Raw genomic sequence first — 24,418 nt, 5'->3', positions numbered from 1 at the left:
ACTTGAGGTCAGGAGTTCGAGACCAGCCCGGCCAACATGGTGAAACCATCTCTAGTAAAAATAGAAAAATTAGTCGGGCGTGGTGGCAGGCGCCTCTAATCCAAGCTACTTAGGAGGCTGAGGCAGGAGAACTGCTTGAACCCAGGAGGCAAAGGTTGCAGTTAGCCGAGATAGTGCTACCGTACTCCAGTCTGGGCGACAGAGCGAGACTCTGTCTCAAAAAAAACAAAAAACAAAACAAAAAAAAAACTACCTGAAAACTACAAACTGAATTTCTGATAAAGGGGCAGTAGACCTTTTATGCAACAATCTGAGAAGGAAGATCAGGAAGAGCATGGTACAGTACACAGAACTATAATACACAATATCTACTATAAAGCTACCAGGTTTTTTCATAAAATATCTAGACAGACATGTGTATGTAACTCAATATGCAAAAGTGTATGTATCTCTAAAGTTAGGCTAAAGGCATATCAATTCTTTGATATCTTTTTCAAATAATGTGAATTATTTTGATTTTTTTTTTTTTTTTTTTTTTTTTTTTGAGACGGAGTCTCACGCTGTTGCCCAGGCTGGAGTGCAGTGGCGCGATCTCGGCTCACTGCAAGCTCCGCCTCCCGGGTTCCCGCCATTCTCCTGCCTCAGCCTCCTGAGTAGCTGGGACTACAGGCGCCCGCCACGGCACCCGGCTAATTTTTTGTATTTTTTAGTAGAGACGGGGTTTCACTGTGGTCTCGATCTCCTGACCTTGTGATCCGCCCGCCTCGGCCTCCCAAAGTGCTGGGATTACAGGCTTGAGCCACCGCGCCCGGCTATTTTGATTTTTTAAAGTTCAAATTCTGGCCAGGTGCTGTGGCTCAGGCCTGTAATTCCAGCACTTTGGGAGGCTGAGGAGGGTGGATCACCTGAGGCCAGAAGTTCGAGACCAGCCTGGCCAACATGGGAAATCCCGTCTCTACTAAAAATACAAAAATTAGTTGGGGGTAGTGGTGGACACCTGTAATCACAGCTATTCGGGAGGCTGAGGCAGGAGAATCACTTGAACCCAGGAGGCGGAGGTTGCAGTGAGCCGAGATCATGCCACTGCATTCTAGCCTGGGCCACAGAGTGAAACTCTGTCTCAAAAAAAAAAAAAAAAAAAAAAAAAAAGGTTCCAATTCTGACTAAGGGTCCATAAAGCAACAGGCCACAACCCTGAATGGATAATCCTAACCACAGACCTAGGGAGGCCAGAGGCAGAAGGCCCAAATGGGGGTGATACCTTTTTATACTGCTACATACATCAATAAAATAAACAATGTGGAAAAGAGAACAAAACAGAAAAGAGAAGCTTGCCTATAATTGGCTCTACATCTACAAATAGGACACACTGCTCTTTGTTGAAGTTCCCAATCCAAGTAAGTCCAAGTCACAAGACACAGAAATTGACATGGATCAACTTACCTGAACAAAGAAAATAAAGTGCTTAAAGGAGGTGTTGAGGTGGGCCTCCTCTTGCAGCTGCATCACAGAATCAAAGTGCTGGTGATAAATATGGGCATAAACCCTGAACAGACGCTTTAGAATAGTCTTTGCCACAGACATAAAGTTTTTGGGAAATGGGACACCTGCAATTAAATACACGTATGAAACAATTAGTCTGTTATCTAATTTAACAGTAGAAAGTTGTTTGTGACAGGGTCTCACTTTGTCACTCAGGCTGGAGTGCAGTGGTGCAATCTCAGCTCACTGCAGCCTCGACCTCCTGGGCTCAAGTGATCCTCCCACCTTGGGCCCCCAAGCAACCTGAACTACAGGTACACGCCACCACACCCAGCTAATTTTTTGTATTTTTTGTAGAGATGGGGTTTCGCCATGTTGCCCAGGCTGGTCTTGAACTCCTGAGCTCAAGCAATCTGCCTGCCTCAGACTCTTAAAGTGCTAGGATTACAGGCATGCCCAGCCTAACGGCAGAAAGTTTACACACTGCCATGAGCACCTGCAACACATAAACACACACATTCATAAATACACATGAACCTACCTCCGTATATATTTTTTATTTTTATTTTTATTTATTTTTTTTTTTTGAGACGGAGTCTCGCTCTGTCGCCCAGGCTGGAGTGCAGCAGCCGGATCTCAGCTCACTGCAGGCTCCGCCTCCCGGGTTTACACCATTCTCCTGCCTCAGCCTCCTGAGTACCTGGGACTACAGGCGCCCGCCACCACGCCCGGCTAGTTTTTTTGTATTTTTTTTCAGTAGAGACGGGGTTTCACCGTGTTAGCCAGGATGGTCTCAATTTCCTGACCTCATGATCCGCCTGTCTCGGCCTCCCAAAGCGCTGGGATTACAGGCTTGAGCCACCGCGCCCGGCCTGTATATATTTTTTAAAGCCAAGGAAGTGAAAACCCAAACCCAAATCCTCACAAAGTACCCACTTTTTTCTGACTGCCTTAGGCACAGGTATCAAATTATGTAAGATGCTGCTGAATCAAAGTTCAAAAATCCTGCAGTTTTAGTTGGTTTTGTTTTGTTTTTGTGTTTTTGAGACTGAGTCTTACTCTGTCATCCAGGCTGGAGTTCAGTAGCACAATCATGGTTCATTGCAACCTCCACCTCCCAGGCTCAAGCAATCCTCCCACCTCAGCCTCCCAAGTAGCTGGGACTACAGGTGTGCACTACTACACCTGGCTGATTTTTGTATTTTTAGTAGAGATGGGTTTTTGCCATGTTGGCCAGCCTGATCTCGAATTCCTGGCCTCAAGTGATCCGCCTGTCTTGGCCTCCCAAAGTACTGAGATTTAGTTCTTTAATAATATTAGAGAGTTTCTTTCTGAAATTAAATGCAATAAGAGTTAAGTATTTTGATTATAAATATTTTTACTTTGTAATTTGTAACTCTAAAGCAATTACACTGGCTTGGCATGGTGGCTCATGCTTGTAATCCTAGCATGTTGAGAAGCTGAAGTGGGCAGACTGCCTGAGTTCATGAGTTCAAGATAAGCCTGAGCAACACGGTAAAACCTCGTCCCTTAGGAAAAAAAGAAGAAGAAATTACATACATACACACTCTCTCAATGAAGACTGGAAACTCTCCTAAGCAAAATAAAAAGGCAGCCGGGCACAGCGGCTCACGCCTGTAGTCCTAGCACTTTGGGAGGCCAAGGCAGGTGGATCACGAAGTCAGGAGGTCGAGACCAGCCTGGCCAAAGAGACCAGCCTGGCCAACATGGTGAAACCCCATCTCTACTAAAAATACAAAAATTAGCCGTTAGTGGTGGCGGGCAACTGTAATCCCAGCTACTAAGTAGGCTGAGACAGAGAACTGCTTGAACCCGGAAGGCAGAGGTTGCAGTGAGCCGAGATCATGCCACTGCACTCCAGCCTGGGCAACACAGCAAGATTCTGTCTCAGAAAAAAAGAAAAAAAGAAAATAAGCACCTTTTTAGAAAACAGCTGGGGTGGGTTTGGTATCTTTCCAAGCAGTGGAGATGGGGATCCAACTGGTTACATTCCTGAGAATTCTGGCTGACAACATCAAAGTCCATCAGAAAACAGGGACAGGTAGGTCAGGAGTGCGAGACCAGCCTGACCAACATGGTGAAACCCTGTCCCTACTAAAAATACAAAAATTAGCCGGGCGTGGTGGCTAAGGCCTGTAATCCCAGCTACTCAGATAGCTGAGACAGAAGAATCACTTGAACCCAGGAGGCGGAGGTTGCAGCGAGCCAAGATCACCACCACTGCACTCCAGCCTGGGCGACAGAGTGAGACTCCATCTCAAAAAATAAAAATAAAAAAATAACCTAAATTAGTTGGCCTTAAAGGTCTGTTCCACAAGACTACTCTTGAAACATGTTCTTTTTTCAACCTTTCAGAAAACGAAGGCTTAAAACACTCTTTCCTTGCATTTTTTCCCACTCAGTTCTCAATAACCTGAAACTCGGTATATTTTGCTGTTTGTGGTCATTCCCCACCACCACCCCAGTCCTCATTAACTTGACTTTTCAGACATTATCCTGGAGCTTATAGGCATGTTTTCCTGGGCAGGATCTTGTATTCATGTATTGAAAAAGCAGATTTCTGGCCAGGCACGGTGGCTCACACCTGTAATCCCAGCACTTTGGGAGGCTGAGGTGGGCGGATCATGAGATCAGGAGATAGAGACCATCCTGGCTAACATGGTGAAACCCTGTCTCTACTAAAAATACAAAAAATTAGCTGGGCATGGTGGTGGTCGCCTGTAGTCTCAACTACTCGGGAGGCTGAGGCAGGAGAATGGTGTGAACCCAGAAGGCAGAGCTTGCAGTGAACTGAGATCGCGCAACTGCCCTCCAGCCTGGGCAACAGAGCAAGACTCTGCTTCAAAAAAAAAAAAAAGAAAGTTAAAGAAAAGAAGCAGCAGGCTGGGCGCGGTGGCTCAAGCCTGTAATCCCGGCATTTTGGGAGGCCGAGACGGGCGGATCACGAGGTCAGGAGATTGAGACCATCCTGGCTAACATGGTGAAACCCCGTCTCTACTAAAAAATACAAAAAAACTAGCCGGGCGCGGTGGCGGGCACCTGTAGTCCCAGCTACTCGGGAGGCTGAGGCATGAGAATGGCGTAAACCCGGGAAGCGGAGCTTGCAGTGAGCTAAGATCCGGCCACTGCACTCCAGCCTGGGCGACAGGGCAAGACTCCGTCTCAAAAAAAAAAAAAAAAAAAAAAAAAGAAGAAGCAGATTTCTGGCCAGGTGCAGTGGCTCATGCCTGTAATCTCAAGCTCTTTGGAAGACTGAAGCAGAAAGGTTGCTTGGGCCTAGAAGTTTGAGACCAGCCTGGGCAACATAGTGAGGCCTCATGTCTACAAAATTTAAAAAATTAGCTGGGAGTGATTGTACACATGCCTGTGGTCTCAGCTACTCAAGTGGCTGATATAGGAGGACCACTTGAGCCTGGGAGGTCGAGGCTGCAGTGAGCTGTAATTGCACCACTGCAGTCTAGCCTGGGCAACAGAGGGAGACTCTGTCTCAAGAAAAAAAAAAAAACCAGATTTCAAAATCAAACATCTTTTTTATCAGAATGTATAAACGGGCATCTAATAAAAGGATACATATATTAGTAAAAAATTAATTATAAACAGTTCTGTCTGAGACTAAATAACTGGCAAAAGTAAGATGCAGATAATAGCCTAATGGCAGGGCAGTGGGGGTGAGAGGTGGTAGATCAGAATGAATTATTTAAGAATAGGAAAATGAGAAAAAAGCTAGGCGTGGTGGCTCATGCCTGTAATTCCAGCACTTTGGGAGGCCAAGGTGGGTTAATCACTTGAGGTCGGGAGTTCAAGACCAGCCTGGCCAACATGGTGAAACCCTGTCTCTACCAAAAACTACAAAAACTAGCCAGGTGTGGTGGTGGGCGCCTGTAGTCCCAGCTACTCAGAGGCTAAGGCACGAGAATCGCTTGAACCCAGGAAGCGGAGGTTGCAGTGAGCCAAGACTGTGCCATTGACCTCCAGCCTGGGTGACAGAGTGAGACCCTGTCTCCAAAAAAAAAAAAAAAAAAGAGAAAAAGAGGATAAATCAAAAGAATTACTTACTTCCATAAGCAGAGACTTTAATCTTTAATGAGTAAAGAAATAAGTAATTTGTTTAAATCTAAACACTTCCCAAGCTAAATTTAACAGATATATTCAAGCACAGTCAATATAAAATAAAGATATGTGAGAAAGGAAATAAAAGGTTTAATAGCAGAATGGAAAAACTGACCAATAACAAACAAATCAAATGTAATAACCTGGAAAAAAATTTTCATCCTGAAAAGCCTCTATAAGAAAGACTGCAAAAAGGAATTCAAAAATATGTTGCTTATAAAATAATCTTAAGTTAAAAATGACAAGGATTGATTTCATCCATGAACACTGATGCCAAACTCAAATATTAACAAATAAGAAAGACTCTTCCAGCAGAACATTTTTATTAAAAAATAGAGAAAACCTTGGGGTCACAGGCAACAGATACTGGAAAAGTATCTGATAAACGCTATAGCCATTCCTCGTTTAAAAAAACTTTTGTAATGTAAATGGTAGATATTTTTCATTAATATAATTTTTTAAAAATCCACACACCTCTAACCAAAAGCCAAGATTTCTGCTTACTGCAGAAATACTAGAGGTACTTGCATAATAGTAAGAAAGCAAGAAACGGATGTCTGCCATCATCACCACCACTCAGCTTTGCGCTTGAAATACCACTCAGTGCAATCAGATAAGCGTGAAACAAGAATATATTATCAGGAAGGAAGAGGCAAAATGAACACTATCTTAACATGACACAGTTGTATACTTTAAAAATTCAAGAGAACCAACCAAAAACTAACAGAAAGAGAGTCTGATGGTTAATTATAAAATTTAAATAAAAATCAACAGCTGGGCCAGTGCTGGTGGCTGACACCTGTAATTCCAACGCTTTTGGAAGGCTGAGGAAGGAGGGCTGCTTAAGCCCAGGAGTCTGAGACCAGTCTGGGAAACATAACGAGACCTCATCTCTACAAAACACAAACAAAATTAGCCAGGTGTAGTGGTGCATGCCTACAGTCCCAGCTACTTGGGAAGCTAAGGTGGGAGGATCACTGGAGCCCAGGAAGTCAAAGCTGCAGTGAGCTGTGATCACACCCCTGTACTTCAGCCTGGGGAACACAGTGACACCCTGTCTCAAAAAAAATTTTTTTTTAATTAAAAAGTAAAAACCAACAGCTTTCCTATATACTAAATAACCAGCTGGAAACTATGTTATCAATAAAAGACATAAAATCCCTAGAATAAAATTAAAACTTGAACAACTGACATAAACTACAGAATTTTACAAGAGAAAATAAAGCTAAAGACATGAATGAACAATATCTTGTTCTTGGCTAGGAAGATTCAGTAAAGAAAAAAAGAATCCCTATCTATAAAAATTAAATATAGTCATAATTAAAACCTAATTTTTTTTTACCTTGACAAAATGTTTCTAAGTTCTTTGGAAAAACAAATATCCCAGAATAGCTGTGAATATTCTGAAAAAGAGCAAGGAAGGGAGACCAGCCTTACAAGATGCTAACAGATGCAGGGCCACAGTCACTAATGTGTGGAATTTCTATAGAAGCAGATAAAGAGACTAAAACACGCAAAAATATATGGCAATTTGTTGTGCGCATTCAGATAATCGGGAGAAAAGGCAAATGTGTTTAATAAATGGTAATGGGACAAACTGACTAGTATTTCCATTTGGAAACAAATTAATGTAGCATTCAGGGAAAAAAACCTGCCTGGCCAGGCATGGTGGCTCACGCCTATAATCCCAATACTTTGGGAGGCCAAGGCAGGTAGGTCACTTGAGGTCAGGAGTTCAAGACCAGCCTGGCCAACATGGTGAAACCCCGTCTCTACTAAAAATACAAAAATTAGCCAGGGATGGTGGCATGTGCCTATAGTCCCAGCTACCCAGGGACTGAGGCATGAGAATTGCTTGAACCTGGGAGGTGGAGACTGCAGTGAGCCAAGACTGCATCGCTGCACTCCAGTCTGGGCAACAGAGACTCTGTATCAAAAAATTAAAAAAAGGCCGGGCGCAGTGGCTCAAGCCTGTAATCCCAGCACTTTGGGAGGCCGAGACGGGCGGATCACGAGGTCAGGAGTTCGAGACCATCCTGGCTAACACAGTGAAACCCCGTCTCTACTAAAAAATACAAAAAACTAGCCGGGCGAGGTGGCAGGCGCCTATAGTCCCGGCTACTCGGGAGGCTGAGGCAGGAGAATGGCGTAAAAACCCGGGAGGCAGAGCTTGCAGTGAGCTGAGATCCGGCCACTGCACTCCAGCCTGGGCGACACAGCGAGACTCCGTCTCAAAAAAATAAATAAATAAAAAAAAAAAGAAAACATGAAGAAATACTTTTGTAATCTTGAAGCAGAGAAAAGCTTTCTTTTTTTTTTTTTTTTTTTTTGAGACGGAGTCTCGCTCCATCGCCCAGGCTGGAGTGCAGTGGCTGGATCTCAGCTCACTGCAAGCTCCGCCTCCCAGGTTTACGCCATTCTCCTGCCTCAGCCTCCTGAGTAGCTGGGACTACAGGCGCCCACCACCTCGCCCGGCTAGTTTTTTTGTATTTTTTAGTAGAGACGGGGTTTCACCGTGTTAGCCAGGATGGTCTCAATCTCCTGACCTCGTGATCCGCCCGTCTCGGCCTCCCAAAGTGCTGGGATTACAGGCTTGAGCCACCGCGCCCGGCCGGAAAAGCTTTCTAATTGTTATATTAAAACCAAGTCATAAAAGATATAATAGGACAAAATAATAAGGTTGTGTATAGCAAAAATGCTCCATGAACAAAATGAGACAAAAGGTAACCTGGGGAAAAACATATACAACATGTATGACACAAAGCGCTGATATCCTTTACACAGAAATAGATGAAAGATATAAACAGAAAATACACAATGATCAATGAAACAAACAAAAATCTAAAATGCTCAATTTCATCAACACTTTTTAAATGTACATTAAAACAGAAATTTAACCAAATTAGAAAAGATTAAAAAATGAGTAATAACCAGTGTTGGTAAAGAAATACAGGCAAACACAAACATGGCTGGGGGGAGTATATGTTGGTACAAACTTTTTGGAGGAGAATTTGGCAGTCTCTACGAGTATAACAATGTTAAAAAGAACAGATTTATCATTCAAAAAGAGAAACAGGCTGGATACGGAGGCTCAAGCCTGTAATCCCAGCACTGTGGGAGGCCAAGTCAGGAGGATCACTTGAGGCCAGGAGTTTGAGACCAACCTGGACAACACAGCAAAAACCCCTCATCTCTATATTAATAAAATGAAATTTAAAAAAAAGAAAGAATATTTCCACAATGTTAACTCACCAATCTTAGAAGGAAAAAGAGTTTCATCATCAAGCTGATCCTGAACCCAAGTCATCAAATAGTCAATGTATTTTGGTGCAGAACATTTGATTGGCTTTTTAATATTAGTACCATCTGCCCAATGATATTCATATCTGGAGAGAAAAATGTTTTACTGATTTTTCAAAAATATTAACAAATGTGCAAGTTGTAATTAAAACAGGTTCATTCACGTTTTGTCAATAGAAGTTATATCTAACTTTAATAAATCACCTTAAGTTCTACTGAAGATTACTACAAGTCCTCTATAGAATTATCCTGAAAGTGACAGTTATAACTGGAAGAAAAAAGGGAGATAATGTGGCAGGAGGCAATGCCAGGATAGATGTTTTATTAACAACACAGCCCTGGGAAACAGGAAGGAACTGCATTCCTGTAAGGCAGAAGGTTGCTGAGGGCTGGGTATTGAGCCGATGGATCCATTACATTCTTCTGAGATTCTTGTTCATCAATTTATTATCATCAATGGAGCCAATATTATAAAACTCTGTTTTGTGGGCCAGGTGTTAGAGATACACATTAGGCATGCATACTTCCCCCCTTACCATTGCTGAGCTAGAAGGATTAACAAGAGTTATACAAAACATCACTGTGTAAAGCATTTGAGCCAGAGGTAAGTTTAATTTTCCTGTTTATTTTAATTTCTTTTAAAGCTTGAGGAATATAACTTAACACAATATAAAATAAAAACATTCTTCCTAAAATATTGTAATAAAAATAGGACTACAAACTCATTAGGGATCTTTTTTCCTTTACACTTGTAGCAAAGTCAGAAAGGACAATCTTTTTCAAAAGGCAAACATCTTGATAACATCTATCATCCATAAAATCAGTCATTTATTATAAGAAAAAAAAAAAACTGGAAGGAAACACAGCAAATATAAATCCCATCATATGATGGACTTAATATTATGACTGATAGAGTTCCATCTTTTCAGTATTTCTTGAAATTTATTAAAGTCAAAACATTTTTAAATCTAGCATCTTCAAGCCAGATAATTACTTCAAAATTGTGCTGCTTTAAATACTAAATAAGCACCAGAAAAAATAATCAAATATTAAAAGATCAACTAAAAACTCTTTCAAGAAATTCATTTAAAAACTAGAAACAGGAAACATGTTATTAATAAAATTGAAAAAATAAAATGTTTGCAATTCAAGACAAACATAACTCAAATTTCTATTTACTTCTATAACAAAACATTCAGACTTACTATGATGAAACTATGATGAAACATAAAAATGAAAACAGGGAGTACCCACATACCAAAGTATTTAATAATAACTAATAGCTGGCCAGGTGCAGTGGCTCACACCTTTAATCCCAGCAGTTTGTGAGGCCGAGGTGGGCAGATCATTTGAGGCCAGGAGTTTGAGACCAGCCCTGGGGAACATGGTGAAACCCTATCTCTACTAAAAATGCACAAATTAGATGGGAGTGGTGGCACACGCCTGTAATCCCAGCCACTTGGGAGGCTGAGGCATGAGAATCGCTTGAACTTGGAAGGCAGAGGTTGTAGTAAGCCAAGATCACACCACTGCAATCCAGCCTTGCAACAGAGCGAGACTCTGTCTCAAAATAAATAAAATTTAAAAATTACACAATAACTAAAAGCTTATGGGTAAGTAGTCAAGAACCAATAAAACTGAATCACCTTCAAACAAACAAATGAATAACAAATCTTAATTGTTTAATTTATACCAACTGGTGATAAAGTAAAACTAATCCAAACACCTATATGATAGGCAGTATATGTACCTCGGACCTGCAGACATGACTGGACAGCTTGCTTCAGTGCAGAATTCTGTAATAGTTCCATATAACATGTTGATCTGGTTAAAGAAATCCACAGCTGCAGAGATAATAGAATTGTGTTAAAATGTCTGTGTAAACACAAAACATGAGACCTCTCAGTTGAAGGAAAAACAGACAATATATTTAGGTTCTTAGCTGAACCCTTGAGACATTCAATAATCCAACGATACTCTAAGTTTTAGTACACTACATTTTTTTTTTTTTTTTTTTTCTGAGACAGTCTTGTTCTCGATGCCCAGGCTGGAGTGCAGTGGTGCAATCTTGGCTCACTGCAACCTCCGCCTCCCAGGTTCAAGCAATTCTGCCTCAGCCTCCCGAGTAGCTGGGATTACAGGCTCATGCCACCACGCCCGGCTAATTTTGTTTTCGTATTTTTAGTAGAGACAGGGTTTCACCATGTTGGCCAGGCTGGTCTCAAAACTCCTGACCTCATGATCCACCTGCATATAACAGCAGGAAAATAAGATACTGGAGATAACTCTAACTTAATGATGACTATTACATCATTTGAATATACAATATAATTACATCCAAGGAAATGAAAAATCCAGTTTACCAATTTGGACCAGATAATACAATTTGTGTTTGGAAAGAGACAAAACATGTTGTGGGATATACCGTGAGGGAGAAGGTGCAGCAGCTGTATCCTGAGGCATTTAAAAGATCTAATTAATCATAAACACTTGTTTTTGAGGTCTACAGCATACTGAGGACAAAATACTTCAGATAAAGTCCCTTGCCCTGGAGTCTCTAGTTAACAGAAAGGACAAAATTAAAAGAGATGAATAATATAAGATATGGCCAGGCATGGTGGCTCATGCCTGTAATCCCAACACTTGGGAGGCTGAGGTGGGAGGACTGGTTGAGCCCAGGAATTCAAGACCAGCCTGGGTAACAGAGTGAGACTCCATCTCTACAAAAATTTTTTAAACATTAGCCAGGCGTGGTGGTGCACACCTACAGTCCCAGTTATGTAGGAGGCTGAGGCGAGAGGATTGTTTGAGCCCAGGAGGCTGAGGTTGCTGTGAGCTGTGATGGTGCTACTGCACTCCAGCTTGGGTGACAGAGACACTGTATCAAAACAAAAATAGCAATAATAGTACAAGGTATAAGAAGACAGGATCCAAAGGCCAACGATAAATGTTACAGAGAAAAGGCAAAGTCATGAAGAGTTGGAAGTAGTCAGGGGGTACTTCCTGAAGGAGCTTCAGCTAGATCCAGAATAAAATGGAAGAGGAAGGGGGTGAGTAAACAAACTTTACCAAGTGAAGTATACTCTATACAAAGAGAACCACATAAGCCTTGGAAAGTTTTAAAAAATGTTTTAGACTAGGTGCAGTGGCTCACGCCTATAATCACGGCACTTTAAGAGGCCAGGATTTGAGACCAGTCTGGGCAACACAGCTAGACCCTGGTCTCTGCTGAAAATTTTTGAAAATTAGTTAGGCATGGTGGCACACGCCTGTAGTCCCAGCTACTCAGGAGGCTGAAGTGGAAGGATCCCTTGAGCCCAGGAGTTCGAGGTTGCAGTGAGCTGTGAGGGTACCACTGCACTCCAGCCCGAACAACCTGTCTCAAAAAAATAAATAAATAAAAAGTTTTAGTCTCCTGTCTAAAGAAGTACCTAAAAACAACTAGGGATTTTCCAAGTTTCTTAAAAAACAAATAGATTTTTTTTAATGCTATCTTGTAGAAGGAATTTTATACAAAACTCCCTCACTTATAAATCTTCCTCTTAGTCATATTTCTAAGAAACACAGGTATTCAATATTCACACAAAACAAAAAATATGCCCAGGTGGTAGTTGGTTTGGTCTAGAGGAGCTATTCTCAAAATGTGGTCCAGGAATCCCCTATCTGAGGAAGGATATGTAAGGTCAAACCATTTTAATTGTTCTTTTCACTCTTACTCTCTCAAGAGGGCACAATGGTGTTTTCCAGAGGCTCCATGATATGTGATATCACAGACTGCATATAGAAACGGATATAAGAATCCAGCTGTCTATTAAGCCAGACATTAAATAAGATTTACAAAAATATAAAACAATGCCACATTTTTCACTAAAATTTGTTATGGATAATAGTCATTTTTCATAAAAACATATTTATGTTAAAATATAATGGGTTTATTATTGTTATTTTAAAATGAATTTGGGCCAGGTGCAGCGGCTCACGCCTATAATCCCAGCACTTTGGGAGGATAAGGCAGGCAGATCACTTAAGCCCGGGAGTTCAAGACCAGCCTGGCCAACATGCCAAAACGCCGTCTCTACTGAAATTACAAAAATTAGCCGGGCACGGTAACACATGCCTGTAATCCCAGCTACTCCGGAGACTGAGGTGGGAGAATTGCTTTAACCCAGGAGGTGGCTGCAGTGAGTCCAGTTCATGAACTGCACTCCAGCCTGGGCGACAGAGCAATACTGTCTCAAGAGAAAATAAAAAATAAGTATTTACATCTTCTCAGTTTTAATTTCTAACAGAGTATCACTAGATATACTCAATATAATTAAAAGCTCTTTGGGGTTCTCAATAGTTTGTTTGTATTTTTTGTATGTTACCTTTTTTCCCCCCAGACTGGGTCTCACTCTGTCAGCCAGGCTGGAGTGCAGTGGCACGATCTCCACTCACTGCAACCCCCGTCTCCCGGGTTCAAGCAATTCTCCTGCCTCAGCCTCCTGAGCAGCTGGGATTTTACAGGTGTGCGCCATCATGCCCAGCTAATTTTTGTATTTTTAGTAGAGATGGTGTTTTGCCATGTTGCCTAGGCTGGTCTTGAACTCCTGACCTTAAGGGATCTGCCAATATCAGCCTCCCAAAGTGCTGGGATTACAGACGTGAGCCACCACACCCGGCTTGTATTTCACTTTTCTAATTAACACAGAATGGTACATATTTATGGGAATCAGTAATTTTTTAAGAGGAGAAGTGGATCTGAGACCAAAAAATTTGAGAACTGCTGATCTACAGCAGTTAAGTCTCAAAGAAAAATCTAAGGCTGAAGGTCAATAAATGCCTTCAGAATAACAGATGATAATCTGAATAAAGTTTTTTTTGTTGTTGTTAAGATAGAGTATTGCTCTGTTGCCCAGGCTATAGTGCAGTGGCACAACCTCAGCTCACTGCCAACATCCACCTCCCGGGTTCAAGCGATTCTCCTGCCTCAGCCTCCAAGTAGCTGGGACTACAGGTGCACACCACCACACCCAGCTAATTTTTGTATTTTTAGTAGAGACAGGGTATCACCATGTTGGCCAGGATGGTCTCGGTCTCCTGACCTCGTGATCTGCCTGCCTTGGCCTCCCAAAGTGCTGGGACTACAGGCGTGAGCCACCATGCCCGGCCCTGAATAAATTTTTTTAAAAAGGGTTTTTTTTTTCCAGCACTTTGCGAGGCTGAGGTGGGTGGATTACCTGAAGTCAGGAGTTCGAGACCAGCCTGGCTAACATGGCAAAACCTCGTCTCTACTAAAAATAGAAAAATTAGCCAGGCATGGTGGCGGGCACCTGTAATCCCAGTTACTTGGGAGGTTGAGGCAGAAGAATCACTTGAACACGGGAGGTGGACGTTGCAGTGAGCTGAGATCGCACCAGCCTGTGTGACAGAGCAAGACTCTGTCTCAAAAAAAAAAAAAAAAAATTTAGCAGGGCATGGTGGTGTGAGCCTGTAGTCCCAGCTACTCAGAAGGGTGAGGTGGATCACTTGAGCCCAGAAGTTGAGGGTGCAGTGAGCTACGATCATGTCACTGCACTCCAGCCTGGGCAACAAAGCAAGACCCCATCTCTGAAGGAAAAAAAAGAGGGATTCAAGAAGCATACACACAGGCCTCTTCGGATCCTGATTTAAACGAAGCATAAAGTTTCAGGGCAAAAAAAATTTTTAAAAGAAAACATTGGCCGGGCGCAGTGGCTCAGGCCTGTAATCCCAGCACTTTGGGAGGCCGAGACGGGTGGATCACGAGGTCAGGAGATCGAGACCATCCTGGCTAACACTGTGAAACCCCGTGTCTACTAAGAAATACAAAAAACTAGCGGGGCGATGTGGCGGGCGCCTGTAGTCCCAGCTACTCGGGTGGCTGAGACAGGAGAATGGCGTAAACCCGGGAGGCGGAGCTTGCAGTGAGCTGAGATCCGGCCACTGCACTCCAGCCTGAGCGACAGAGCGAGACTCCGCCTCAAAAAAAAAAAAAAAAAAGAAAACATTTGGCCAGGTGCAGTGGCTCATGCCTGTAATCCCAGCACTTTGAGAGGCTGAGGCGGGCAGATCACTTGAGATCAAGAGTTCGAGACCAGCCTGGCCAACATGGCAAAACTTCATCTCTGCTAAAAATACAAAACTTAGCCGGGCGTGGTGGCGGGCACCTGTAATCCCACCCAGCTACTCGGGAGGCGGAGGCAGAGGCAGGAGAATCGCTTGAACCTGGGAGGTGGAGGTGGAGGCTGCAGTGAGCTGAGATCTCGCCACTGCACGCCAACGTGGGCGACAGAGCAAGACTCCATCTCAAAAACAAACAAACAAAAAAGAAACATTTATAGGACAGTCATGAAAAATGTGAACATTGACCAGATATTTGGTAAGTTAAAGGATGATGGCACTGTCATTATCTTTACAAGTTCTTGTCTTTTAGACATACCTTATTGAAATATTTATAGATAAAATATCATGTCTGGGATTTGCTTAAAATAATCAGGGTGGCATACAGAAGAAGAAGAATTGGTCACAAACTGGTATTTGTTGGAGCTGGGTAATGGAATGAATACCTGGAATTCACTGGACTTAGTCTCTCTACTTTTGTATGTTTGAAATTTTCCATTAAAAAGTTTTAGGCCGGGCACGGTGGCTCACGCCTGTAATCCTAGCACTTTGGGAGGCCAAGGCAGGCAGATTGCCTGAACTCAGGAGTTCAAGACCAGCCTGGCCAACATGGTGAAACCTCGTCTCTACTAAAATATAAAAAATTAGCTGGGTGAGGCAGCATGCGCCTGTAATCCCAGCTACTCAAAAGACTGAGACTGGAGAATTGCTTGAACCTGGGAGGCAGAGGCTGCAGTGAGCCAAGATCGAGCCATTGCACTCCAGCCAGGGTGATAGAGCGAGACTGTCTCAAAAATAAATAAATAAATACCATCCTGGCTAACACGGTGAAACCCCGTCTCTACTAAGAAATACAAAAAACTAGCCGGGCGAGGTGGCGGGCGCCTGTAGTCCCAGCTACCCGGGAGGCTGAGGCAGGAGAATGGCGTGAACCCGGGAGGCGGAGCTTGCAGTGAGCTGAGATCCGGCCACTGCACTCTAGCCTGGGCTACAGAGCGAGACTCCGTCCCAAAAAAAAAATAAATAAATAAATAAATAAAAAGTTTTAAACTTTTTATTTAAACTTTTTATTCCTGGAACATCTGAAATTTCTAATTTAAACTTTATTACCCAGAAATGATCTCATCTCAGAAATGAGAGACTCTCACATTCAAATCTCTAGCCTTAGCATATTGTCCCATGTCATGCTCTTGTTCTCTTGAACTTCAAGTGACTTTCAGCTCAGATCCCTCCATCTTCTCCCAATCTCCCAATTCCCTCTGACACTCTAAGTCACAACAATCAACTGACTGTCCATGTGAACTGCAATTGACTTTTCTGGATATGCAGGCTGATGAGTACTGCTGGGAGTGGAAGTAAAACTGTATAGATGGATTAGCTACAAAGTTACAGACCATGACAGGCATTATGTTTTCATTTATCAATCTTTTATTTGACCTTACTCAGCTTTTCATACTATTCTCCTCAGAAATTGCCCAAAAGCACTCATCATTTCTCCTCAGGTCCCTCTACTCAACCTCACAAACTACCACCAAGTACTCCGAAAAGAGCAACATAGCTTTGGATGTATTTGTACTTAATGTTTCTTTACAGATAATTTGTTATATTAAAACAGTTCTATCTGTAAAAGAAAATTCATTAACAATGAGATTTTAGCAAAACCTTTCTATAAAACAGCAACGTTGCATTTTAAAACTTACTGTTTACAGCAATCCATTCATTGAGATCCTCTCCCTCAGGCAACATAACAGCTTGTCTCAGATTCCCACTTCCTAGAGTCGCTTCTGCATGTTTTAAGAGTTCATACTGATGAGATCCTTCAGGTATATTCTTCTTTGGTTTGAATGTTTTAGAAGAGCGGCTGCTGCTGTAAGATTAAAAGTGCAAGTATATGAATTTTTAAGACTGGAAGTAGAACAGGTAGAACAACATAATTTTAGGTATATAAAGTAGTCTGTAAAAACAAAACAAAAATTACTCTCTGGGCCGTGCACGGTGGCTCATGCCTGTAATCCCAGCACTTTGGGATCAGCTGAGGTCAGGAGTTCGAGACCAGCCTGACCAACATGGTAAAACCACACCTCTACTAAAAATACAAAAATTAGCCAAGTATGGTGGCGCACACCTGTAGTCCCAGCTCGGGAGGCTGAGGCAGGAGAATGGTTTGAACCTGGGGGGCAGAGGTTGCAGTAAGCTGAAATTGCATCACTGCACTCCAGTCCAGGCAACAGAGCAAGACTCCGTCTCAAAAAAAAAAAAAAAAAAAAAAAAAAAAAAATCTCTGAAAAATGCCAAGATAGGAAAATGATGATCACAACACAAGAATGCTTTTTTTTTTCCCCGCACGTAAAAGCAAGATTAGCAGCACAATTCCACAAATAAGGCAATTTAGTATGCCCTCTGAAGAAGTCTGGTACAGAGAAAGATCCTGGATTTTAGTTCTTGATCTAACACTAACTGTGTCTTCTTGAGAAACTGAACCTTCTTTTGGCCTCAATTTCCCTTTCCTTTTTTTTTTTTTTTTTTTTTTTGAGACGGAGTCTCGCTCTGTCGCCCAGGCTGGAGTGCAGTGGCCAGATCTCAGCTCACTGCAAGCTCCGCCTCCCGGGTTCATGCCATTCTCCTGCCTCAGCCTCCCGAGTAGCTGGGACTACAGGCGCCCGCCGCCTCGCCCGGCTAGTTTTTTTTTTTGTATTTTTTAGTAGAGACGGGGTTTCACTGGGTTAGCCAGGATGGTCTCGATCTCCTGACCTCGTGATCCGCCGGTCTCGGCCTCCCAAAGTGCTGGGATTACAGGCTTGAGCCACCGCGCCCGGCCTTTTTTTTTTTTTTTTGAGATGTAGTCTGACTCTGTCACCCAGGCTGGCATGTAGTGGCAAGATCTCGGCTCACTGCAATCTCCACCTCCTGGGTTCAAGTAATTTTCCTGCCTCAGCCTCCCGAGTGGCTAGGATTACAGGCATGCGCCACCACACCCAGCTAATTTTTTTTTTTTTTTTTTTTTTAGTAGAGATGGGATTTTGCCATGTTGGCCAGGCTGGTCTCGAACTCCTGACCTCAAGTGATCCACCCACCTCAGCCCCGCGAAGTGCTACAGAAAATGATGGGGCCATGACTGTGTGCGGTGGCTCATGCCTGTAATCCCAGCACTTTGGGAGGCCGAGGCAGGTGGATCATGAGGTCAAGAGATCGAGACTATCCTGCCCAACACGGTGAAACCCTGTCTCTACTAAAAAAAAAAAAAAACACACAAAAATTAGCTGGGCATGGTGGCGCATGCCTGTAGTCCCAGCTGCTCGGGAAGCTGAGGCAGGAGAATGGCTTGAACCCAGGTGGCAGAGGTTGCAGTGAGCCTAGATCACATCACTGCACTCCAGCCTGGTGACAGCGTGAGACTCCCTCTCAAAAAAAAAAAAAGAAAAAGAAAAAAAAAGAAAATGCTGGGGCTAAGTGCAGTGGCTCACACCTGTAATCCCAGCCATTTGAGAGACGAAGGCTGGAGGATTTCTTGAGCCCAGGAGTTTGAGACCAGCCAGGACAACATAGTAAGGCCACATGGGGGTGGGGAAGATAAAAAACAAAATGGTGCAGGGGGGTTTAGTTCAAAAATCCAATTTTCTATATCAAAATATTTGGGATGCCTTGAAAGCAAACCACAGTAAAAGAAACACTAACATCTTTAAGTTTATAACAGGGAAAATAAATGAGACAGGCACAACTCATTATTGAAGAAAAGATGTTTTTATTCCTATCTCACACCATCCATAAAGTCTTCCTACACAAAACTCAGAAACCTCAAAGAAAACATGGACAGATTTCAAATAGTATCAATTAAAACTTCCATAACAGAGCAAACAGACAAGTGACCAAATAAAAGTACTTGTAACATATATTACTAAGGATGAACTGGATAATAGAGGGCTTCTGTAACTCATTAAGAATATAATGAATCCTTTTGAAAAATAGGCTAAGGAGATGAATAGGCAATTCAGAAGCATGACAATCAATGAGCATGTGAAAAACTGTTCAATTAAAGTAAGATTTATTTTTTCCCTAACCTGAATGTCAAAAGTTTAAATGATTACATTAAATGTGGACTAGGGTAGGGGCCCCCAACCCCAAGGTCACAGACTGGGCCCCACAGAAGGAGGTGAGCAGTGAGCAAGCAGCAAAGCTTCATCTGTATTTACAGCCGCTCCCCATTGCTGGCATTACTGCCTGAGCTCCACCTCCTGTCAGATCAGCAGAGGCATTAGGTTCTCACAGGAACGTGAACCCTATTGTGAACTGTGCAGGCAAGGGATCTAAATTGCATGTGCCTTACGAGAATCTAATGCCTGATGATCTGTCACTCTCTCCCATTACTCCCATATGGGACTGTCTAGTTGCTCAGAGCTCCCACTGATTATACGTTATGACAAGTAGTAAAATTATTTCATTATATATTCCAATGTCATAATAGAAATAAAGTGCACAATCAATGTAATGCATTTGAATCATCCAGAAACCATCTGCCCAACCAGATCTGTGGAAAAATGGTCTTCCACAAAACTGGTCCCTGGTGCCAAAAAGGTTGAGGACCACTAGACTAGGGTACAGAGAAACTAGTACTTTAATATACTACTGGTGAAAGTATAAAGTGTAACATTTTGGGAGGGCAATATGGTAGTATCTATTAACACTGAAAAGCTCCTCAAGCCATCCATTCTATTTCTAAATATCTCCTTTAGATATGGATAAGGATTTGTTTTCCAAGATTGTTTTTAATAGGGAGAAACCTACAAGCAATCCTCAATTTTATCAGTAGAGGACTGAATTAAAGTATGGTACATCCATATCATGGAATATTGTATAGAAGTTAAGAAAACCAGACAGAGTACACGTATTCACAAGGAAAGATCTAATACATGGTTAAACATAATACACAACCAAATGTACAGCAGGAGCCCATTTTGTAAATGCACAGAAAATATCAACAACTAAATTCATCAAAACTGGTGATTACTTCTAGGAAGAGGAATGGAATAGAATTACAGACTTTTACTTTACCTGAGTAATTTGGACTTTAAATAAGACTGATTAAGAAGAAAAAAAAGAGCCGGGTGCGGTGGATCACGCCTGTAATCCCAGCACTCTGGGAGGCCAGGCGGGTGGATCACTTGACGTCAGGAGTTCTAGACCACCCTGACCAACACCGTGAAACCCCGTCTCTACTAAAAATAGGAAAAAAAAAAAAAAATTAGCTGGGCGTGGTGGCAAGTGCCTGTAATCCCAGCTACTTGGGAGGCTGAGGCAGGAGAATTGCTTGAACCCGGGAGGTAGAGGTTGCAGTGAGCTGAGATGGTGCCACTGCACTCCAGCCTGGGCAACAGAGTGAGACCCTGTCTCATATAAAAAAAAATTTTTAATTTAAAAAAAGAAGTAAAAAAGAATTATGAAAACACTAAAAATCAAATCTGAAACGTTTTTAACATGATAAAAAATTATATTGAACAGGGAAGAAAATATTTGCAAATCACAGATGTGATAAGGACTTGTATCTAGAATGTATAAAGAACCCTTACAACTCAAAAACAAAAAGACAACCCAATTTAAAAACAGGCAAAAGATCTAAATAGACTTTACTCCAAGGAATATATACAAATGACCAATAAGTACACGAAAAAATGCTCAACATTATTAGTCATTAGGGAAATGCAAATCAAAATGAGGAGATACCACTCCACATCCACTTAGGATGACTATTTTTTTTTTTTTTTTTTTTTTTTTTTTTTTTTTTTTTTTTTTGAGACGGAGTCTCACGCTGTCGCCCAGGCTGGAGTGCAGTGGCGCGATCTCGGCTCACTGCAAGCTCCGCCTCCCGGGTTCCCGCCATTCTCCTGCCTCAGCCTCCTGAGCAGCTGGGACTACAGGCGCCCGCCACCGCGCCCGGCTAATTTTTTGTATTTTTAGTAGAGACGGGGTTTCACTGTGGTCTCGATCTCCTGACCTTGTGATCCGCCCGCCTCGGCCTCCCAAAGTGCTGGGATTACAGGCTTGAGCCACCGCGCCCGGCCAGGATGACTATTAAAAAAAGAAAATTAACAAGTGCTATGAGAGGTGTGGGGAAATTGGACCCCTCATAGAGTGCTTATGGGAATGTAAAATGGTGCAGCACTTTGAAAGTTTGGCAGTTCCTCAAAAGGTTAAACACAGTTACCATGTAAGCCAGTAATTCCACTCCTAAGTATATACCCAAGAGATATGAACACATACATCCACGCAAAAACCTGTCACATATGTTCACAGCAGCATTATTCATAATGGCCAAAAAGCGGCAACAACTCAAGCGCCCATCAAGAAGGTCAAGTTTTAAAAAAAGAAAGTCTCGGCCGGGTGCGGGAGTGGATCATCTGAGGTCAGGAGTTCAAGATCAGCCTGGCCAACATGATGAAACCCAGTCGCCACTAAAAATACAAAAATGAGCCGGATGTGGTGGCTGGCGCCTGTAATCTCAGCTACTAGGGAGGCTGAGGCAGGAGAGTCGCTTGAACCCGGGAGGCAGAAGTTGCAGTGAGCCGAGACCGTGCCATTGCACTCCAGCCTGGGTGACAGAGCGAAACTCGGTCTCAAAAAAAAAAAGTCTCACATTAAGGTCCACAAAGCAACTGTGCATTCACTAACTAAATATCAACTCGTAAGAAAAAAGTGGAGGGAGGAATACTTCTATTAATATGGAAATTAAATCTAAATCATACAGGCTTTTTGACAAGGTAATCGTATTTTAGAGACCATTCCTTTACGAGAATAACCCAAAGGAGGGAAAATGAGACGCAGATAAACATATTCTTAGTAGTCCTATTTTATAAAAGCAAATACTGGAAGGAATCCCAGTCTCACAATAAAGTGGGTGAACTCTGGTTATTAAAAAAAAAAAAAAAACCGGCCGGGCGCGGTGGCTCAAGCCTGTAATCCCAGCACTTTGGGAGGCCGAGATGGGCGGATCACGAGGTCAGGAGATCGAGACCATGCTGGCTAACACGGTGAAACCCCGTCTCTACTAAAAAATACAAAAAATTAGCCGGGCGAGGTGGCGGGCGCCTGTGGTCCCAGCTACTCGGGAGGCTGAGGCGGGAGAATGGCGTGAACCCAGGAGGCGGAGCTTGCAGTGAGCTGAGATCCGGCCACTGCACTCCAGCCTGGGCGACAGAGCGAGACTCCGTCTCAAAAAAAAATAAATAAATAAAAATAAAAAATAAAAAAAAAACCTATGTAGTGTTTTTATATTGTATTTAATAAAAATGTCAAGCATGTGGATTACATCCATAACTAAAAATGGATAACTACTCAATCAGGAAACACACATTTAAGCAATATACAAGGTAGAGAGCGCCACCCGAGAATAAAAAATACTTTGCCAGAGCAATGCTTCTCAAACCTTAATGTGCATAAGAATCATGAGGGAATTTACAAGCTTTTTCATTGTAGCCTTGTTTGACTGGGCTCAGGCATTATCTCTAAAATGAGATTCTAAGGTATGTGTATCAAGTTAATTGCTGTAGTGCGCTGAAATAGCAATACTGTTTCTGTAATGGGACTATGAATTTGTTTTAATTTTAACTTTCCAAATTATTTATAATAATACTGCAATGTACTATGTAATAATGTTGTATGGTATATTACATAATGATTAAAAACACACGATTCTACCGAGGACAAGAGAAGTTGGTTAAAATCAAAACCAGTAAGTGGGCAGAATCAGAATTGGACAGAACGATCCGACTCCAAGGCCCGCATCTTAACTTCAGGCTTCTCAAACTGCGGCAACGCACATTCTCCCGGAGCGGCATTCAACACCGACAATACTGAAACTGGACCTATAACCGAGCGGCGAGTTAAGTCGGCATGGACGGTTTCTAGAAGCTCGAGACGAGGGAAACTGGGGGCTCGCGGCTCCGCCCCCAGATCGTCTCCTCGCCCTCGGGGGCGCTCGGGCGGAAAAGTTTGCAGGCGCTACGGCCCCGGGGCCTTTCTACTCCCCAACCTTCACGCTCCGTTTCCTTTACCTCACCTTCACCTCTGTCGGCCTCTCCCAACATCTCGGCCTCCCCCGCTGACCCAAACAGAGGCAAAACAAACGCCAGCTACCCCGCCCCCGCCCCGGCCCCCAAGCCCAGCCCTCGCCTCAGGTCCGGGGAGGCCTCCCCCACGATCTCGGCCCGCAGCCCCAGTGCCCGCGGCCCGGCCCCACTCACAAGAGGAAGCTCATCTTCGGTCCTCAGATGGGAGGCGAGGGGCCTCTGGCCCCCGCCCGGATCAGGATTCGGAGCCCGCGAGAGGGAGAGAACCGTCCTTTGGTCACGGGCAGCGGAAGCCGGGCCGCCGCCGCTCGGAGCCGGATTTCTGGGCGCTGCGAGCCCTTGCAAACCTCGGCGCCCGCCTTGCCCGCCTACCCCACCTCGCAGACCCGAAATGCGGAACCAACAAAATCTCGCGAGCTAAGGTTTCGCGGCGCCGGGAGGGACTTGACGCACCCCCTTTCGCTCCGCCTCGTCCTAGAACTTGGCCAATCATTGCTCTCCAAGCCAGGCCCTCCCTCCCCGGGAGGCGTGGCGAGGACGGCGGTCCTGCGGAAAGGGCAGTGGCTAGTCCTGCTCTTAGCCTATCTTGGTGCTGCTGAGTTTCGACCCAGCTCCCTAGGTTGCGCAGGCTCCTCTATAAGCGCTACCTACCCCTGCAATTTTTAAAATTTTTAATTTTTACTTGAGATATATTCACATAGCATAAAATCTATCCTTTAAACATGTACCCTCTAGTGGTCCTTTTCGTTTATGTTTTTTCTTTTTTGAAGTGTCTCACTCTATCGCCCAGACTGGAGTTCACAGTTCACTGCAGCCTGGACTTCCTGGGCTTAAGTGATCCTCTCGCCTCAGCCTCCCGAGTAGCTGAGACCACAGGTGCGTGCCACCACGCCCGGCTAATTTTCTCAAAGTTTTTGCAGAGACGGGGGTCTCACTGTGTTGCCCAAGCTGGTCTTGGACTCCTGGGCTCAAGGGATCCTCCTGGTTTGGCCTCCCAAAATGCTGGGATCACAGGTGTGAGCCACTGCCTCCGGCTTTGTTTATGTTTTCAAAGTGTGCCAACCATCACCACTAATTTTTTTTGTTTGTTTTTCAGACAGAGTCTCACTTTGTAACCCAGGCTGAAGTGCAGTGGTGCAATCTAGGCTCGTTGCAACCTCTGCCTTCCAGATTCAAGTGATTCTCATGCCTCAGCCTCCTGAGTACCTGGGATCACAGTCGTGCGCCACCACACCCGGCTATTTTTTTTTTTTTTTTTTTTTTTTCCAGTAAGGACGGGATTTCACCATGTTGACCAGGCTGGTCTCGATCTTGAACTCCTGACC

The 24,418-nt window shown here is 43.4% G+C and overlaps 3 protein-coding genes across 10 annotated transcripts in view; 1 reads left to right on the top strand and 2 right to left on the bottom strand.

Moving 5' to 3' along the window:
• Positions 1 to 23,574, bottom strand: part of MOB1A (MOB kinase activator 1A) — a 29,263-nt gene extending 5,689 nt beyond the window's left edge. Inside the window, exons 1-5 of one of the 3 annotated variants that reach the window (XM_050754530.1) lie at positions 23,268 to 23,574; positions 16,734 to 16,900; positions 10,664 to 10,757; positions 8,866 to 8,999; positions 1,444 to 1,607 (exon numbers count right to left, since the gene is read on the bottom strand). In XM_050754530.1, the coding sequence (XP_050610487.1) occupies positions 1,444 to 1,607; positions 8,866 to 8,999; positions 10,664 to 10,757; positions 16,734 to 16,900; positions 23,268 to 23,281 (573 nt within the window). In that variant the 5' untranslated portion in view covers positions 23,282 to 23,574. Of the gene's footprint in view, positions 1 to 1,443; positions 1,608 to 8,865; positions 9,000 to 10,663; positions 10,758 to 16,733; positions 16,901 to 22,722; positions 22,924 to 23,267 lie in introns of those variants that run through there. The other 2 variants (XM_050754531.1, XM_050754533.1) reach the window with 2 other exon arrangements.
• INO80B (INO80 complex subunit B) overlaps positions 1 to 24,418 on the top strand; it is a 327,102-nt gene that overhangs the window by 18,180 nt on the left and 284,504 nt on the right. The gene's annotated exons all lie outside the window — the stretch shown is intronic.
• The window catches only part of BOLA3 (bolA family member 3), a 188,907-nt gene that overhangs the window by 24,458 nt on the left and 140,031 nt on the right, over positions 1 to 24,418 (bottom strand). Inside the window, exon 1 of one of the 6 annotated variants that reach the window (XM_050754567.1) lies at positions 9,440 to 9,443. The exons of the other annotated variants lie outside the window; for them this stretch is intronic. The gene's annotated coding sequence lies outside the window, so the exon portion shown is untranslated. Of the gene's footprint in view, positions 1 to 9,439; positions 9,444 to 24,418 lie in introns of those variants that run through there. 6 annotated transcript variants of the gene reach the window in all.

This window comes from Macaca thibetana, chromosome 13 (assembly GCF_024542745.1).
Source record: "Macaca thibetana thibetana isolate TM-01 chromosome 13, ASM2454274v1, whole genome shotgun sequence".
NCBI classification, from domain to species: Eukaryota; Metazoa; Chordata; class Mammalia; order Primates; family Cercopithecidae; genus Macaca; species Macaca thibetana.
The sequence above is the reverse complement of the archived record's forward strand: the minus strand, read 5'-3'. Positions and strand labels throughout refer to the sequence as shown.